This window comes from Podarcis gaigeae, assembly GCF_964106915.1.
Source record: "Podarcis gaigeae genome assembly, chromosome: 2".
NCBI classification, from domain to species: Eukaryota; Metazoa; Chordata; class Lepidosauria; order Squamata; family Lacertidae; genus Podarcis; species Podarcis gaigeae.
Window position 1 is genome coordinate 21,180,038 of NC_139679.1, and position 18,820 is coordinate 21,198,857.

The 18,820-nt window shown below is 45.4% G+C and overlaps 1 protein-coding gene across 4 annotated transcripts in view; it reads left to right on the top strand.

Moving 5' to 3' along the window:
* The first annotated feature begins 9,419 nt into the window (after nt 1–9,419).
* Nucleotides 9,420–18,820, top strand: part of RAB11FIP4 (RAB11 family interacting protein 4) — a 191,976-nt gene continuing 182,575 nt past the window's right edge. For 2 of the 4 annotated variants that reach the window (XR_014561336.1, XM_083727544.1), the window contains exon 1: nt 9,420–9,738. Coding sequence is in view for 1 of the 4 variants with exons in the window: in XM_083727544.1 (XP_083583670.1) it covers nt 9,586–9,738 (153 nt within the window). In the remaining 3 variants the exon portion in view is untranslated. The remainder of the gene's footprint in view (nt 9,739–18,820) is intronic. The other 2 variants (XR_014561337.1, XR_014561338.1) reach the window with 2 other exon arrangements.

An 18,820-nucleotide genomic window follows, 5' to 3' on the forward strand; every position in this document is an offset into this window, starting at 1 on the left:
AGTGGGGACCTGTAGCGCTATGGATGGTATTGGACTCCCAGCTCCCATCATCTCCAGCCAGAATGCTAGGAATCCTTTGCCCAGCATGGGACTTAAACCCACAACCCTGAGATAAAGAGGCTCGTGCTCTACTGACTGAGCTATTAATTGCTACTTGATAATAGCTGTGATTGGACGGGATGCAGGTGGCGCTGTGGGTTAAACCACAGAGCCTAGGACCTGATCAGAAGGTCGGTGGTTCGAATCCCCGCGACGGGGTGAGCTCCCGTTGCTCAGCCCCTGCTGCTGCCAACCTAGCAGTTCGAAAGCACGTCGAAGTGCAAGTAGATAAATAGGTACCACTCCAGCGGGAAGGTAAACGGTGTTTCTGTGCGCTGCTCTGGTTCGCCAGAAGCGGCTTAGTCATGCTGGCCACATGATCTGGAAGCTGTACGCTGGCTTCCTCGGCCAATAAAGCGAGATGAGCGCCGCAACCCCAGAGTTGACCACGACTGGACCTTCAGTAGCTGTGATTGCAGCTGAGGGCATGGCACCACTTTGGATGAGCAGAGGATTCCACAACATAGCTTTAGATTTGTATTTTCCTTTTAAAAGATGACAGCTTAATACAGCTGTTTGCTACAGAGATTTTCTGCCCGATTCCACCCAAGATGTTTTTGCTGATTTTTCAGCAAGTGTAGACAGAGAATCTGGTGCAGTTTTACTTCTGTGCATCAGCCCATTTTTTCTGAGACATATAATACATCTGAACTGCTTAAAAACCTCCAATAAATCTGCCCACAAAGAGGTTGTAGGATATATTCTGTACCTTCATTAATTGCCACGGATTCTTGGCAGTGTTGTCTGGTTACTCATAACGTTGCAGTGGACTTCTGAGCCACCAGGTGGAGTAAGGAGACTTTAAATATCCCACCATAGACTGCATAGTGTTAACAATTTAAGCAGTTATGAAAGAGGGTCACAGACCAGAATGTGCGATGACACACAAGTGGCAAGGTAGGTGGTTCATCCACAAATGTGGTTCTTCACAACTGTGAACAGGGAAGTGGGGTAGGGGAAATGAAAACAAGGTACTGCGGTTAACTCTAAAGTCATCCCCTGCTCCTGCTCAGCCTGCACACAAAAAAAGCATTTTGGTTCCTGAAATGCATTCAGATTGTGCAGATAAACTAGAACTGATAGAATTCTACAGGATGTAAATTAGTGTGTGAAAACAGTTCAGCTCCAAGGATCTCCAGGAATAAACCTCCAGATGGTGGAGATGTTGGGTGCCATCCTGACACGCAGGCATCTTCACTTGGTCGCAATCTGGCGAATTTCAGACACTGCCTATGAGCTTCATGGCAAGTGCAGATTGGAGGCCTGATCCAAGTATTTTATTTTATTTTCGAGATGTTAACCTCCCTTCGTGAGGTCTAAGGACAGGTTGCAGCGCTTTAGAAAAGCAATATTAAAAGCAATTTGAAACAGCTGACAGTCACAAAAATAGGGTGGTTCCTAAGCGATATCAGGTGCCAATGGCTAGGGCAGGCATAGGCAAACTTGGCCCTCCAGATGTTTTGAGACTACAATTCCCATCATCCCTGACCACTGGTCCGGCTAACTAGGGATGATGGGAGTTGTAGGCCAAAAACATCTGGAGGGCCAAGTTTGCCCATGCCTAGGATAGGGTAAAGAAATCTGACTTCAACTTACCATAGAAACTAGACCAGGAAGGTGCCAAGTTTGATGGGGAGGGAATTCCACAACTGAGAAGCTGCCACCCCCAAACTTCAGAGGATGATGGGACTTCCTTGAGTGGCCCTGCTGCCAATAATAATAATAATAATAATAATAATTTATTATTTGCACCCTGCCCATCTGGCTGAGTTTCCCTAGCCACTCTGGGTGGCTTCCAACAAAAATTTAAAATACATTAAAATGTCACACATTAAAAACTTCCCTGAACAGGGCTGCCTTCAGATGTCTTCTAAATGTCAGGTAGTTGTTTGTCTCTTTGACATCTGATGGGAGGGTGTTCCACAGGGCGGGCACCACTACCGAGAAGCCCTCTGCCTGGTTCCCTGTAACCTCACTTCCCGCAGTGAGGGAACCTCCAGAAGGCCCTCGGTGCTGGACCTCAGCATCCCGGCAGAACGATGGGGATGGAGACGCTCCTTCAGGTATACTGGGCCAAGGCCAGCCCAAGTGGGACTGTGGGAAAGGTGGTGCTCTTTCAGATATTTGGGCCTAAGTTGTTTAGTGCTTGAAATGCTAATGTTTAAAGATTAACCATTGCCCCACACTGAGTTGAAGGCAAGGATGTGGGTGGAAGGAAGGGGAAATAATGAAATCAAGGTGGTAGATTTGGGTGCAGGAGACTGGGACGCTGAGAGACGAAGAACCAGGACAGAATGCTGCTGTTTCTTATATGTGAGCACCAGAGTTTCTGCTCTTCATGCTGCAAGTACAATGGCCAAAGGGGAACTTGCAGATCTCCCATGTGATGAGCTGTATGAGCTGTCTTTACTGCACTGGAGGCCAAAAGAAGAAGAAAATTGCAATTTTCCCTGAAGCTCCTCTAAAAATGGGAGATGCAAGAAAAATAAAGAACTTATTTATGTATGCTACAACAGCGGCAAGAGTCTTGGTAGCACAAGGATGGAAGAATGAGGAAATCCCAACAAAAGAACAGTGGCAAGAAAAATTGATGGCTTATGCAGAACTGGCTAAATTGACATACAAACTGAGGGACAAGGACAACTGTGACTTTAAGGAAGAAGGGGAGCTTTTTACAAATTATCTAAAAAGACAACAAAATGAACTGGACTCCTTGGCAGGGTTTGAATAAACATACACAAATTTATTGGTTGATAACATGATAGAAAGATAATGTAAGGATATGTACAAGTTTATAATCTGCAGAGAATAATATGTGCTGAGAAATCAGAGAGAGGAGCTGAGGGAAGTTTCGGGGGGAGGGTTTGATGGGAGGTGGGGAAAAAGGGGGGAAATAATGAATATGATATGTTTTGAAATTTTGTTATGCTGAAATTGTTAATAAAAATATTTTTAAAAATAAAAATTGGAGATGCAGCTCTGTCACCCCTCTCCTGCCTCAGGTGCTCCTGCCAAAAATATTTTTCTCTTCCTGAGAAAGCGACTTCCAGTCAATTGCAGGCAATTCTGATTTCGATGGACCTATGCCAGGGGTCAGCAACCTTTTTCAGCCTTGGGCTGGTCCACTGTCCCTCAGACCAAGTGGTGGACCGGACTATATTTTTTTTTCAGGATGGGGGTTTATTTCCCAGTACGTTTCCAAGCACAATTCAAAGTGTTGGTGCTGACCTTTAAAGCCCTAAACGGCCTCGGCCCAGTATACCTGAAGGAGCATCTCCACCCCCATTGTTCAGCCCGGACACTGAGGTCCAGCTCCGAGGGCCTTCTGGAGGTTCCCTCACTGCGAGAAGTGAAGTTACAGGCAACCAGGCAGAGGGCTTTTTGGTAGTGGCGCCCGCCCTGTGGAACGCCCTCCCATCAGATGTCAAGGAAATAAACAACTATCTGACTTTTAGAAGACATCTGAAGGCAGCCCTGTTTAGGGAATTTTTAACGTTTGATGTTTTATCGTGTTTTCAATATTCTGTTGGGAGCCGCCCAGAGTGGCTGGGGAGGCCTAGCTAGATGGGTGGGATATAAATAATAAATTATTATTGTTTTTATTAGAGGTAGGCTTCCTGGGATTTCCAGTGATACGGTATCATGAGATGCGGCTATCAGTAGGGGGGGGGAATTAAATCTTTATGCTGGATAGTAGGATTAGAATCTGGGTTTAGTGAAGGCAGAGCGAAGGCTGGGTTTGATGAGAGAGGTTGGTTAACAATTTTGGAGATAGTATCGAAGACCCTGGTCCAGAATATACAGATAATCTTGCGTTCCCACTAAGCATGAAAATATGTCCCAAGGTTCTCACAACCTTTCCAGCAAAGGAGGGACACAGGTATGTATTGATTTTGGCTAGACCACCCGGGGTCCAATGCCACCTGAAAACAACCTTCAGAGAAGCTTCTTGAAGGCAAGATGAGAAAGCTCTTAACTAGGAACCTGGAAAACATGAAAAAACTGCACATCTGCTGTTTAATATATCTATAGGAGAATGTATGATGTGTTTCCTAGGGTGAACACAGCCTGCAAATGTATTAAGAGACGTTGCTACTGTACGTTGGAAAGTGATGGAAATGGCAGGTGATAAGGTCACCAGCCTTTGGGTGATGCATTTGCTACAAAAGGAGTTGTGACACCAGCTAAATAAGGAGGGATGGCATTGATAGGGGAAAACATCTGACAACTGGCAGAATTCCGCTAGCTCTGTGGATACCACAGGGCCTCACCGTGAAATGTCTCCTCCTCAATCACTAACCTTAACAAGCCAAAATGACAAGCCCATCAAAAGTGATATTTCAGGAGCAGAGAAGGCGCTTCTCCTTCCGTAAAAAGCCCTACGCTTGCTGTTCCACAGAGCACATGATCTGAGCAGAGGGTATTTCTGGTAGTGACTAATACGGCAGCCGGCACATCGTATATTATCTGTTTCCATCCTGCTGGTTTGCGGCAGATATCTGCGTGCAGTTATGAGGGACAAGCCTGCAGCTAAAAAATAAAAGCCTAAAAATAGCTCAACAACTTTTGTTTCCAGATTTTCACTTTCTTCATGGATGTACATGCAGTTGTTCCCCAGAAACCCATTCTGTCATATCTTGGCACTTTGTTTCAGTTAATCCCCATTCATAAAGTGGGAAGAGGTTATTGCAAAGGTCTATGAACAAGTAGGGCCTGCAACAAAATGTTGCAGTGTAGTGTTCCCATCTTCACTATTTCAGTGACACCATTCCATTCCGCCTTCCACTTCCCTCATTTTCAACCACCCTCGCTTCCCAGTTTGTCAGTATTCCATAGACACCGAGTATGTACATCCTCTCACTGGGCTGTCTGGAGTTCCCCCCAAGATTGCTGCTTCTTTATCTCGTACTTCTATAAACTGTGAGGTTCTCACAAGCCTGCTGATATAACGCCCCCCCCCCCTCTGATCCATAGATGGTGACTTCTTTGCTATGTAAGCAATGGCGCAAAAGAAGGAATGGGTGACTTTAAAAGAGGATCAGAAAAATTCATGGAGAGCGTATTGCGGTTAGGGTTAGGGTTGCTTATAGAATGGTGAGGGCCAGTTGCCTTTCTCTCTCTGGAAAAGTTCATAGAGCTAAAGGAGGAAGTTGGGAAAACTGACTCTCTTCCCCACTTCCTCTTCCAGCTCTATGTGCTTTTCAAAGCTCAGATTTTCTATGGGATCTAAGTTTACACGTGGAGCAGAGAGGGATGTCTCCCATGGCACTCACTCAAAAATCCAAACAAGCTCATGGGTCAAAATAACAACAATTATTTATACCTTGCCCATTTGGCTGGGTTTCCCCAGCCACTCTAAAATAGCTGGCTTTTCCTCTGGACCATTTCTGGTCTCAGGGACGCGGGTGGCACTGTGGGTTAAACCACAGAGCCTAGGACTTGCCGATCAGAAGGTTGGTGGTTCGATGGTGTTTCAGTGCGCTGCTCTGGTTCACCAGAAGCAGCTTAGTCATGCTGGCCACATGGACCGGAAGCTGTACGCCAGCTCCCTCGGTCAACAAAGCAAGATGAGTGCCGCAACCCCAGAGTCGGTCACAACTGGACCTAATGGTCAAGCGTCCCTTTACCTTTACCTATTTCTGGTCTCAGACCTGGTCTCAGATCTCTCTTTCCTCTCCCCCCCTTCATTCTCAGACCCCTCACCCCCGCTGAAAGCTGTCACATCGTAAATGGGCATTCTCGGTTGCTTCCCAGTGACCCTTCCCACAGCACCATCCAGATCCCTCATTTCTTGCCTCTCCAAGATCTCATTAGTGTGCGGAGACAGTTGATGGGCAGCTGTCAGACTGTGGCTGCTCAGTGCCTTGTGATCTGTAGCAAGAACATGTGGTTTTAGAATCACAGAACTGTAGAGCTGGAAGGGAACATGAGCTAAAAGCCCCTGAGGAACAAATCGGAAAAAGGGAAGGTTTCTGTTTACTTGCCTGAATCATGCGCATGTAGTTAACCCACCTATCTGTGAAATGTCCATTAGTGCGGCAGATACGAGGTTTCCAAAACATGAAAGCTGCATGCAAAATTTCAATACAGCAGGAATCTGCAGAACATAGGGATGGTATTATTCCTTTCCACTTGGAACCTGTTGCTTCTCCCAACCCATGCACCCCCTCCCATGTTGCATGGGGGTCCATTTCAGCCACCAGTCACAAGGAGAGAGGCAGCAGGGAACAAACCAAACCAGAAAAGACCAGACCAGACCAAACCAAACCTGGAAGGCTCCTTTCTGTCCTGAAGATGCAGATGAGGAGGCTGCTGCTACACACACACACACACACGCACACACACACACACACACACACAGCTGTGAACCCAAGACACAAACCTGGAATCTGAATTCCAGAATCTTATATTCAAGTCTGACACTATCCCTAGGCCTGCACTCTAATGAGACTCGAGCATTTTTTCGTGTGTAAATTTTAAAGCTTGCTTCCTTCATCTTCATGCAGGGAGTGGCAGAAGTGATATCATCGCCACTGCCTGGAAAATCTCCCCGGTAGACCTTGCTGGGCTAGATGGGTGGCGGTGGCGGGGGGGGGGGGATGACACCCTTGTTGTTGTTGTTTAGTTGTTTAGTTGTGTATGACTCTTCGTGACCCCATGGACCAGAGCACAACAGGCACTCCTGTCTTCCACTGCCTCCCGCAGTTTGGTCAAACTCATGTTCGTAGCTTCGAGAACCCTGTCCAACCATTTCGTCCTCTGTCGTCCCCTTCTCCTTGTGCCCTCCATCTTTCCCAACATCAGGGTCTTTTCCAGGGAGTCTTCTCTTCTCATGAAGTGGCCAAAGTATTGGAGTCTCAGCTTCAGGATCTGTCCTTCCAGTGAGCACTCAGGGCTGATTTCCTTCAGAATGGAGAGGTTTGATCTTCTTGCAGTCAGTCCATTATAGATAAGGCTTAATATATGTTTTGAATCGAACATGAAAACATTAAAACCGGCAGCAAAAGGGGGGAAAGCAGCGCCACAACTGGATAACATTACGGAAGGTAGCACGATGGAGAAGCAGAAATTAGACTGCTTTCCCACATCCTCCTTTCAATCCAGAATTTCTAGAAAAAAGTTGAAACAGAATCCTTTTGCTGGTAGAATCAAGTACTTAACGAGGTGCCCTTTGATTCCAGCTGCAAGTGTCAATATTAACATCTCTAGCAAAAAAAAAGTAGAAAATGCTTCTGGAAGTTGAAGTCCAGTAATGCTCTTCAAAACATCACTCATAAAAATCTCAGGAAATGTAAAAACAGCTGTAATGGCACAGTGTGAACTCATTAACAGGCAGGGCCCAGCTATCAAGCTGCAGAAATCCTGGCGAGAGTCCAAGCCCTCAAGTACCTGGATTTCACAAGAATCCCAGCACTTGCTTCGAAGGCTGTAATCAAGATTTACACAGCTCGAAATCTAGCAGCAGCGAGAGTCTCTTTTTTTCTATTCCCAGCTCTTCACAGCTAATACATTAGTTCTCCAGGATACCTGAGCTGTTGATCTCTGGTTCCTGCCTAATTTATATGCCTCCCAGCTGTGGAAGATTTGATTTAGGGATGTGTAACAAGGTGTTTACTAGTGGAGTGTGTGGAACCCACACCACACCTGTCATGTATTTTCCTAATAGAGTGCAAGGGGCTGAATTTGGCTAATTATTAATTACTAATTATTACTAATTACTGTTACCTATAAATATATGAAGTTTCCCCCCTAGCAACCACCACCATGCCCCTTGAAATCAAATAGTTAAAAAGAAAATATGAAAACAGTAAACATGCAAAATCTGGGACCCAAATTTGAAAGCCATTTTTGTGTGAAATATTATTCCAGCTCAAGATTTTTGGTTTGAGGGTTGTTGTTTTGGTCTTTTCTCATTCTGAAATGCTAGCGAATGGGGCAATTATTGATGTGAATGCACCAAAAGGTGCAATGGTTGTTCACTCTTCCCTTTATAGAATAGGTAACAACTCGTGTCTGAGGACTATTTCACATGATCATATTCAATGTAGCAGCCATCACTGTCCCATTAGGAAAATGGGAGATAAGCTCCACAGAGGCCAATGGCATTTACTCCATGGTTAGTCCTGAGATTGGGGTCCTAATAATTTACCACCTGACATGTCCTGGGTGAGGCCAGTTGCTGAATCTTGGTTTAAATTAAGCATGGCATGCTCAATTTAAACCCAGCATGCTTGCAAAGACTATTCACTCCATAACATTTAATCATATTTTTTTTTAAAAAAATCACCATTCCACCAAGGAACTCAAAGCAATTCACCCCTTCTCCGTTTCATCTTCACAACGACCCTGTTAGGTAGGTTAGGTTGAGAGATAGCAACAAACCCAAGGTCTTCCAGTGAGTTTCTCAGCTGAGCAGAAAGCTGACTGTGTCTCCCTAGTATTACATTTTTAAACACTTTAACCCACACGGTTAGCTGTACCAGGTAATTAAACACTGGAAAGTCAGGGGTGCCAACTTGAATAAAATATTGAGGGGGGGCCAGATGAGCCCCACCCCATATAATCAATCACATTATGTGGCACATGCACGCATTTTGAATGGCAATGCCTCTCAATTTTTTGGGGGGGCATCATTTTATTGGGGGGGGGTCCTGAAGGGACCTCGGACCCTAGGAGTTGGCTTCTATGCTGGGGGTGGGGGAGATATTTTCTTAATGCCACCTACCCAACCTCACCTTTGAAGACCACGTCAATTAACCAAGATTAGCACCCTTGACTCCGTCCACCTCCCCCGTCTCTAACGCGGAATACAATCCTCACGTTTGCCAAAACCAGCTGTTGAAAGGCGGGGGAGGGGATCTAAACTGCCGAAAACTGATTGTGGGTATATATAACAGAGCAGTGCAAGGGAACTAAACCTCTCAAATGTGATCTGGCACATGCGCTTCTCGTTTTTCAATATATGCCGACGGCTCAGGTGCCGAGTTCGGCGGTGGCTCTCCGTGTAAACGAATCCGGCGTCTTAGAAACGTGAAAACGGAAGATTGAGTGAGTACGTGTGTGAGAGAGAGATAGAGGAAGAGTTGTGGGGAGATGGCATGCGCCGGAGCGGCAACCTTGCCCCCTAGTGGTACCCAACGTTCGCATCCCTTGGGCGGCCGCGGGCATCTTCTTTGATGTGCATCCTTCGTCCCCCGCGAGCTGGTCCCCTCGCGCCCTGCCGCCTCCTCCCTCTCTCGCCATTGTTCCTCCCTCCGCCTCCCCCCCCGCCGCCCCCTCCCGCGCGCCTTTCTCCTCCCTTTGCTGATGTCATTCAGAAGCTGTTCAGGCTGAAGGCGAGAGAAGAGCAGGAGCCGCTCGCCTGCCCAGATCATGGCTGCTGCCGCCGCCGCTGCCTCCGCCCCCACCGCCGCTTCTCCTCCTGCGGTGATGGACCGGGAGAGCCTCTCGCCCGCGGCGGCGTCCAGCTAATCCCCATAGGGCGCCATGGAGCCCAGTGGCCTCGGGGAGCCACCGAACCTGATGCAGTTTCTGCGGAAGCTCAAGGAGGTCTTCGATGTGTGCGATGAGGACGCCGACGGCTTCATCCGGGTGGAGCACTTCGTCGCCCTGGGGCTGCAGTTTGGCCAGGGGGATGAGGTAGGCAACTTGGTGGTGGGGGGGGGGGGACCTGCGTTCCCGCCGGATATTTAAGAACTGCCTTTCCTTCAGGGGGGAGCATTATCCTTGGGGCTCCCTAAATCTCACTAAGCCCTATTTCTGAGACTGCTCCCCCACCCACAACCCCCAGATTCTATCAGAATGATACACATCTCTTACAGCACAGGATGGGGCTCAGGGTTTCAGAAATGGTGTGCATTTGTCCTGGAATGTGTGGAATAATGGCATGCCTCTGAGCATGTGCAGAGGGCCTTTCCCTCACTGCTGTGGCTGCCATATGTTTAAGTAAGCCGGTGAGCCTTTGTGCTGGCTTCTATCGTCATGGCCTGTACTTTAGAAAATACGCACTAAAGGAGCACCCTTCCTCTTGGGGGGAGTCAGAGACTCCTACTCCCCATGCAGAAGACTGGTGCATTGGAGAGAGCAACAGTGGAACACCATATAATGGAGATTGAGGCATGTTCTTGGTGCTGAACCCCATAGAAGCACCAAGTGCCCTAGTCAGGACTGGGGGTATATCCCTGTGTCACAGAACGGAACGTACTTGCATGGAAATCTGTGGAGCAGAGTGACATCTTAAGGAGCCTACATTGGCCACCCCTGATTTCATAGCTCTGTGCTTCCAAATGACTTGAGATACATTTATGGCCCTGAATCCTGCATGTAGTTGCAACATTTCACCAATAGCCTTAGGCAGGGAGATGATGTGCACAGCACTTTAAAAGCAGTTATTGCAATGAAAACTGAATCCCCGTTGTGAGAATTGCCTTCCCCACCCCCTTACTTGTAATTGACCATCACATGTTTGCTCCTTAGTCACGTCTTCTGTGTTACAGATTTTGGACAGACTCATCTTCCCTATATACTTCCCATAGCCTACTAGACAACAACAGCAACCTTATTCCTTACCCATCCCTGCTCCCCTGGTCACTAGTATAGTTCTTACCTGCTGTTGGTTTTCTCTTTTTTTTAATTGCCTGATCTCACTAGCAGTTGACTTGTCTCATTGGGTGATTATGCGAAGAATGTCAATATCTGTAGGGCAAAGCTCTTCAAACTATTTGCGTGATTGCTGAACAGGACTAGAACAGTTTCTTTCTCTAAAACAGCCTACAGGCATCCCACAAAGGGGGAATGTTGGAAGATTTTGGTACTGGTCTTGCTGACAATTTCTTTTGAGGCGAATATGGAGAGGGCTTTTGTGCTTCATCCAAGTGTTTGAACTTGGTTCGTCTTTGTTTTCCCTTTGCTCTGATATGGAGTGTCAATAAAGTTGGTAGCTATATATCCAATGAATGTATTGTATTGTACAGAAACAGAAGACCCTTGAGCTTCAACGCCCCAAAACCATTATGTTGAAGCCATCAACAATTCTAAAACAACTGGGTTTGAGAATCGTAATTGCTTTGAAGACCATAACTTAACTTTGGAGCTGAATGGAACTACCAGACATCAAAACTAGTTTGAGTATCAAATGTGTTTTCAGTTTGCTTGTTTGTTTACGATCTATGCCACAGGCCAAAAACCTGTAGCCTTCCAGAGATGTTGTTGGTTTCCAGTTCCCAGCAACCCAAACCAACATGGTCAATGGTAAGGAATGGTGGGAGTTGCGGTCTAACAACATCTGGAGGGCCATAGCTTCGTCACCATTTTTCTATGACCTCCAGAAGACATCATTTTATACTTAAAATGGCCATTGACTCCCTCCAGTGATAGTATTTTCAAAGGCAGTAATGTCACCTTAGGTCAGGCATAGGCAAACTCGGCCCTCCAGATGTTTTGAGACTACAGTTCCCATCATCCCTGACCACTGGTCCTGTTAGCTAGGGATGGTGGAAGTTGTAGTCCCAAAACATCTGGAGGGCCGAGTTTGCCTGTGCCTGGCTGAGGCATGTTTGAGATTCATGGTTTTAACTTTCTTGCCGGACCCAAAGACACTTAATCTCAGATCAGCGTAACGTTCAGCCTTCTATTTTATATCTATATCTATAATTAAATTTTCAAAAGTTTAACGTACTCACTTGTATACATGGTAATTTTTTCTTTGGTTTTGTAGACTTCCCATCCCATTTTCCATGGTGTTTTTAGTTTACCCTGTTTGCTGCACCCTGTCTTCTATCTCTTATACCATAACAACAATACTATAAACTCTAATTCCTTCTGTTGCTCATAGTTCAAATCCTGCTCATGTGTTCATCATATTATGGAATTTCTTTAAGTAATCCGAAAAAGGCTTCCATTCTGCTACAAAGCAATCGTCATTAGGTTCTCTTATTTTGGCTGTTAACTTTGCCTATTTTGCATAGTCCATCACATTGCTTATCCATTCTTCTTTGGTGGGAACTTTTTCTTCCTTCCATTTTTTGCATAAAGAATCCTAGCTGCTGTCCTTACATACACAAACAGCTTAATCATCCTTTTTTGAAACTTATATATGTTGTTGGACTACAACTCCCACCATCCCTGGCTATTTGTCCATGCTGGCTGTGGATGATGGGATTTGTAGTCCCAAAACATCTGGAGGGCCACAGGTTCGCCACCTCTAATGGAGACAAATAAGTTTTAGCAGGTGCAGCTTTCATTTATTCATATATATGCCATCTTTCCATCCGAAAGATCCATGAGGTGGCTTACAACAATTGAAAGATAAGAACACACGTATTAATTGAAACCAGCTTTGGACATAGCAACAGGCTGCAACTAACAATATCAGCATCAACAGAGTTAAAAATAAAAGTGATGTTTAACTAGAGCAGGGGTCTGCAACCCGCGGCTCCGGAGCCGCATGTGGCTCTTTTACAACTTTGCCGCGGCTCCGGGGCGGATACTAGCGAGGGGAAGAGGCACATTGTGCGCCCCAACACTCCCCACTGTGGCGGGCGCTGTACTGGCTGTGACGTCGCATGGCTGTCCCGACGTCACCTTCCCGCCCGCCCGCTACATTGTAAGGGGCATGTACGCTGGTCACTGTTTTGAAGGGAGTGAAGAACACACACACACAAAAAGGTAAACTGTTAATTTAACGTTTATTTCTATGAGGAGGAGTAATTCTGAGGGGTCAAACAAAGAAATAATAAAAAAGTGACAAAAAAGTTATTTTTATAATGACGAGTTTTGCGGCTCCCTTTTTTTTTTTCCTTCGGAAACGGGTCCAAGTGGCTCTTTTTGTCTTAAAGGTTGCAGACCCCTGAACTAGAGGGAACCGAAACAGTTAATGTGGAACCACAAAAGTTTTACAAAATTGTAAGGTTTTTGGTCTGATTCCTACAAGGAAGGAGACAGGTGAGCTTTTTGCCACTAATCAAGAGTGACTCACAAGATGGTGCTCTTTCTTGTGATGGCCTATGGGGTCTTGAATTGTGGAGGCATTAGGAATAGGTCCACCAGGGATGATGTGAGTAATTGGACAGGTTCTCATAGGAGCAGGCAGTCCTTGAGAGATCTGGGCAGCAGGTGAAAATACTGCATTTGGCATTTTTTCCAACTCTACATAATTCTTAAAGGTACCTTTCAGCGGAGAATGTTTTATTGAATTATTATGGAAATTGTCAACAGGACAACGGAAATGGATTTTCCGTGCCCTAATGGTGGCCGAGAGATTGATATTGAGGAATTGGAAAAATAAAGAGATGCTAGCCTTCAGTCAATGGACTGATGATATATCACTGGCAATTTATGAATGGACTGCTTAAAGGCGCAGACTTTGTATGGATAAATATGATAACATTTGGAATGAGTTTATACAAAATGTAGTGGGCTATTAGCATTTACATAAGCACTAGGACAACAACACTATACCAGTTTATACAAGAAAGTATGGGAATATCGTATATTACTCCTTTTTTTGGTATATTTTTGATTTTGTATGTATTGTTGTTGTTGTTCTCCCTCTCACTTTTCCTTCTTTTCCCACCTGTATCACTTTATTTCTTTTAACTGAAATTGCCTTAATAAAATATAAATATTTAAAAATAATTCTTAAAGATATGGGCGCTCTAAAAAGGCCTTCTCTGCAGTGGCTCCCCGTCTGTGGAATGCTCTCCCCAGGGAGGTTTGCGGGGCGCCTTCATTATACACCTTTAGGTGCCAGGCAAAAACATTCCTCTCAGGCAGGCATAGGCAAACTTGGCCCTCCAGATGTTTTGAGACTACAGTTCCCACCATCCCTGACCACTGGTCCTGTTAGCTAGGGATGATGGGAGTTGTAGTCCCAAAACCTGAAGGGCCAAGTTTGCCTATGCCTACTCTCAGGCCTTTGGTTGATTGACATTCAATGCCCTTCAAAAATGTGTTTGGGTGGGGGTGTTATTGGGTTGTTCTGTTTTTTAATTTTGATTTTGTATTGTGTGTTTTTATATTGTGATTTTGTCCTGTGAACTGCCCTAAGACCTACGGGTGTAAGGTGGTGTACCAGTTTAATAAATAACAACAACAACAACAACAATAATGACAAGCCTTGGCTAGTGTAGCTACACCAATGCAGTTGTGCTGTCTTGAGTTGCTTCAGTCATTTTGATGTTGGCATTGCGTTGGTAAAATTTTTTGCCCTTCCTCAGCAAGTCCTAGGGTTAGGGCCCAGGGGTCAGCAAACCTTTTCAGCAGGAGGCCGGACCACTGTTCCTCAGACCTTGTGGGGGGCCGGGCTATATTTTGGGGGGGGGTGAGAACGAATTCCTATGCCCCACAAATAACCCAGAGATACATTTTAAATAAAAGCACACATTCTACTCATGTAAAAAACATGCTGATTCCTGGACCGTCTGCGGGCCGGATTGAGAAGGCGATTGGGCCGGATCCGGCCCCCGGGCCTTAGTTCTCCTACCCATGGATTAGGCTACCATGATGTAAATAACAGTGCAATTCAAATATGGATGGGAGCCTGGGTGATAGAAGTTTACCCTCTTGATGAAGACTGCAGAGGAGTGAGGCCTAAGAGATTATATTCCTTTTGTAGACTTGCGTAGAAGAGAAAAGGTCCCGCAGGTGTCTCTCACCCCATCCTCTCCCATTACCTCGGTTTAAGAACAGCCCTGTTTACGAACGATTTGGTTTACAAAATGCAAAACCAGAAGTAGTGTCCCGGTTTGTGAACTTTACCTCGGTCTAAGAACAGAATCCGAACAGTGGAAGGGCACCGGTGGCGGGAGGCCTCATTAGGGAAAGCGCACCTTGGTTTAAGAACGGTTTTGGTTTAAGAACGGACTTCCGGAACGGATTAAGTTCATAAACCGAGGTACCACTGTACTGATGCAGTTTGATGGGGAAAGGCATTTTAGGAGATTCTAATTTGCAGCTCAAGATTACAGCAGCAACCCCAGTGCACATTCTGGGATGAGTGTACCTGTTATGTATTGGATGTAGATATTTTAAGCCCTGCAAAGGAGGCAGCCGAGCCGAGCCTAAGAGGATTAAAAGTTCAACCCTTTATGGAATAGATAGTGGAATAACTTAACCTGTAATGTGCCAAAGGATGCTAGAAATCTTAGCAAAATCACCAATAATTCATGCATTTAATGAAACCGAACTGCTTGCTTAAAACATAATAATTCAGTGTAGTTTGTGCAGCGAATGGAATGAAGGAGTTCCTGAAATTTGGTTTCAGTCAGGACTCCTGTTTGCAGATGACCTAAAGTGGAAAGCATTTATGATTTTTCCTGCCTGCGTAGATGAGGTGAAGAAGGGAAAAAGCCAATGCTGGTCATTTTTAAAAGGGCTGATATGTTCTCTTGTGTTTGGCAGAGTTGTCTAATGCAAGAGAAAAACAGGTACCGTAGCTTCTCAAAATTGGAAACATGGTTTGTTTCATGCTACAAAGGTGGGGGAAATGGCACCGTCTGAAATTCTCTTTTATCGCAGCATTTAAATATATAATTGTGATACATTGTGCTAATTTCTTAGTTGACATTTAAAATGTTAAAGGTGATTTGCAATCAAAATATTCAAGGCGGTTTCAATCTAAAATAAAACAAGACACGATAATTAATCAAAGTATCAACAAAAAGCAGAGCACATATGAAAAAGGGCAAAATATCAATAAAAAATAATGTTGATTTTAAAAAAACACACCTTAAAAAGCAGTAGCAGCATAAAACATCTGCAGGTTAGTAACCTATAAAAATTAGCTGAAATCAAACAGCCTTGGGTTGCTGTCTAAACAATGAGCAGCAAAGGAGCCAGGAGGAGCTTCCTTCAGACTGGGGGGCTGTTTCATGTCTTGGGTGCCACAGGTGAAAAGGCCCTGTATTTCTGATGGAGGTGGGCAGGGAACCAGATTCCGGGTCCAGAGTCTTCAATGTCAGTAAAGTAGTCTTTATTGGAACTGTGGCTCACATTAGCATACATTATTATTATTATTATTATTATTATTATTATTATTATTATTCTATTACTTATACCCCACCCATCTGGCTGGGCCTCCCCAGCCACTCTGAGCAGCTTCCAACAGGATATTAAAAACATGATAAAACATCAAACATTAAAAAATTCCTTAAACAGGGTTGCCTTCAGATGTCTTCTAAAAGTTGTTTATTTTCTTGACATCTTATGGGAGGGTGTTCCACAGGGTGGGCGCCACTACCAAGAAGGCCCTCTGCCTGGTTCCCTGTAACCTCACTTCTTGCAGTGAGGGAACTGCCAGAAGGCCCTCAGAGCTGGAGCTCAGTGTCCGGGCAGAATGATGGGGGTGGAGATGCTTCTTCATGTGCATGATGTCATGCAATGGACAGGTAGATGGCCCCACCTACTTTCAAACTTGGTCTACAGCAGTGGTTCTCAACCTGTAGGTTGCCAGATGCTGTTGGACTACAACTCCCATCATCCCTAGCTAGCAAGGTAGGTCAGAGCTCAGGGATGATGGGAGTTGTAGTCCAACAACATCTGGGGACCCACAGGTTGAGAACCGCTGGTCTACAGAGAGTGAAGGAGGGATAAAATCCATCTGACTTGGTGGGTCCAGTTCCTCACCCCGATGCATACTCTATGACACAGTTTACCCAAGACTTTCTTTCCTCATCATAAAAGTTGTATATTGCACAGCTCCAGTGGTCACTTAGCATTAGGGCCAGGGCTGTAGCTCAGCAATGGAACATCTGCTTTGCATGTAGAAGGTCATGGGTTCCATCTTTGGCATCTCCAAGCAGGACTGGGAGAGACTTCCTGTCTGAAACCCTGGAGATCTGCTACCAGTCAGTGTGTAGACTGAGCTACATGGACCAATGATCTGACTCAATATGGCAGCTTCCTGCATCCCTTATTCGTCCCTTGAGAGCCAGAGAAATAAGATGGAGTGCATGTTATGAAGTCACGAGGAGGGTACACAACTAGCTGGGACTTTCATTAATGAGAGGCTTACAGAGAAAGGCTGGCAGCCAACTGACTGCTGCAGGCAACTCTTGAACTGGAACCGAGAATAAATAATAATAATAATAATAATGATGATGATGATGATGATAATTTTATTATTTATACCCAGCCCATCCGGCTGGGCTTCTCCAGCCACTCTGGGCGGCTTCCAAAAAAATATTAAAATACTATGATACATCAAACATTAAAAGCTTCTCTAAACAGGGCTGCCTTCAGATGTCTTCTAAAAGTCTGGTAGGTGTTGTTCTCTTTGACATCTGGTGGGAGGGCGTTCTATAGGGAGGGTCCTACTACCGAGAAGGCCCTCTGCCTGGTTCCCTGTAACTTGGCTTCTCACAGTGAGGGAACCGCCAGAAGGCCCTCAGCACTGAACCTCGGTGTCTGGGTAGAACGATGGGGGTGGAGACGCTCCTTCAGATATAATTAAGAAGTTCCTGATATCGGAATCCAGGAGAAACCAATACAAGTAGTTCTTTTATTGCGTGGGGTGTTTGTGTGATCTGAGCATTTCATCTGCAACATTTCAAGGCATCCTTGTTTGCCTCTCTTGGCTGGTGGAGAACAGCCAATTGGGACCCTGAAAGATGTCTGGCAGACCCTCTCTCTCTCTCTCTCTCTCTCTCTCTGTGTGTGTGTGTGTGCATGTGTGTGTGTGCATACAGGTGTTATATAATGCCTAGCTTCTGTGTTGATGAATTGGTTTCCGTGGAGCTTGGTAGTCTCTTATTCCAATCCTATGGCAACCCCTATCAATCTTTGCAGCTGAAACAGAACAAATCCCTGCCAAATTTAATGTGTGCCGCAACAAATCTCCTTTTCCTTGTGTATTGGTTGTCCTTGTTGTATTCATTTCATATCTGCTTAGGGAGATAGTGGGATTTCTGGAGCTGGTGTTCTGCCTTGGGAAAGCTTTACATTGTAACAGCTCTGTTTAACTGGAAAAAAATCAGCAAAGGTTGCCTAGAATTAGGAAGGGATTCAACACAGCAAGAAGAGTAAGGCGCTATCTGAAAATAAGATTAGTTAATTTCTTTCTGGTGCAACATGTAGCCTTGGGAAATGGAAACAGCTGAAAAGTAAATACAATAATGCACATTCAGTGGCCTGAGATAAATGCTTGTGGGGAACTTCAAGAGCTCCTGTTCTCACAATGGCCCACTGGATGCCTATAGGTAGCCCACAGCCAGGGCACAAGGACAAAAGCACACCTCCACTCGTTGTCCCTGGTGACTAAATAGCAGCCTTTCATCTCAGAGCCCCTTTCAGAGCTACACTTCTCAGAGTTCTCTGAGAAGGCATCAGAGTGCTTTAAATGCCTGGTGTGAATGTGGCCTAGAGTAGTATTCAATAGCGATGTTGATCACAGAGTTTGATCACAGTAGCCCATGTTGTTTTCCTTTAGACCGAAGAGACGGGTTTCTCAACAGCAGCTTTGTAGTGCTAGCATATCCAAAGGGCTCTGGCCATGCCCAAGATCTGCTTTCAAACTGTAAAGGTAAAGGACCCCTAACAGTTGCAGATGACTCTGGGGTTGCGGCGCTCATCTCGCTTTACAGGCCAAGGGAGCTGGCATTTGTCCGCAGACAGTTTTTCCGGGTCATGTGGCCAGCATCACTAAGCCGCTTCTGGCACAACGGAACACCGAAACCAGAGCAGCGCACAGAAATGCTGTTTACCTTCGTGCCACAGTGGTACCTAT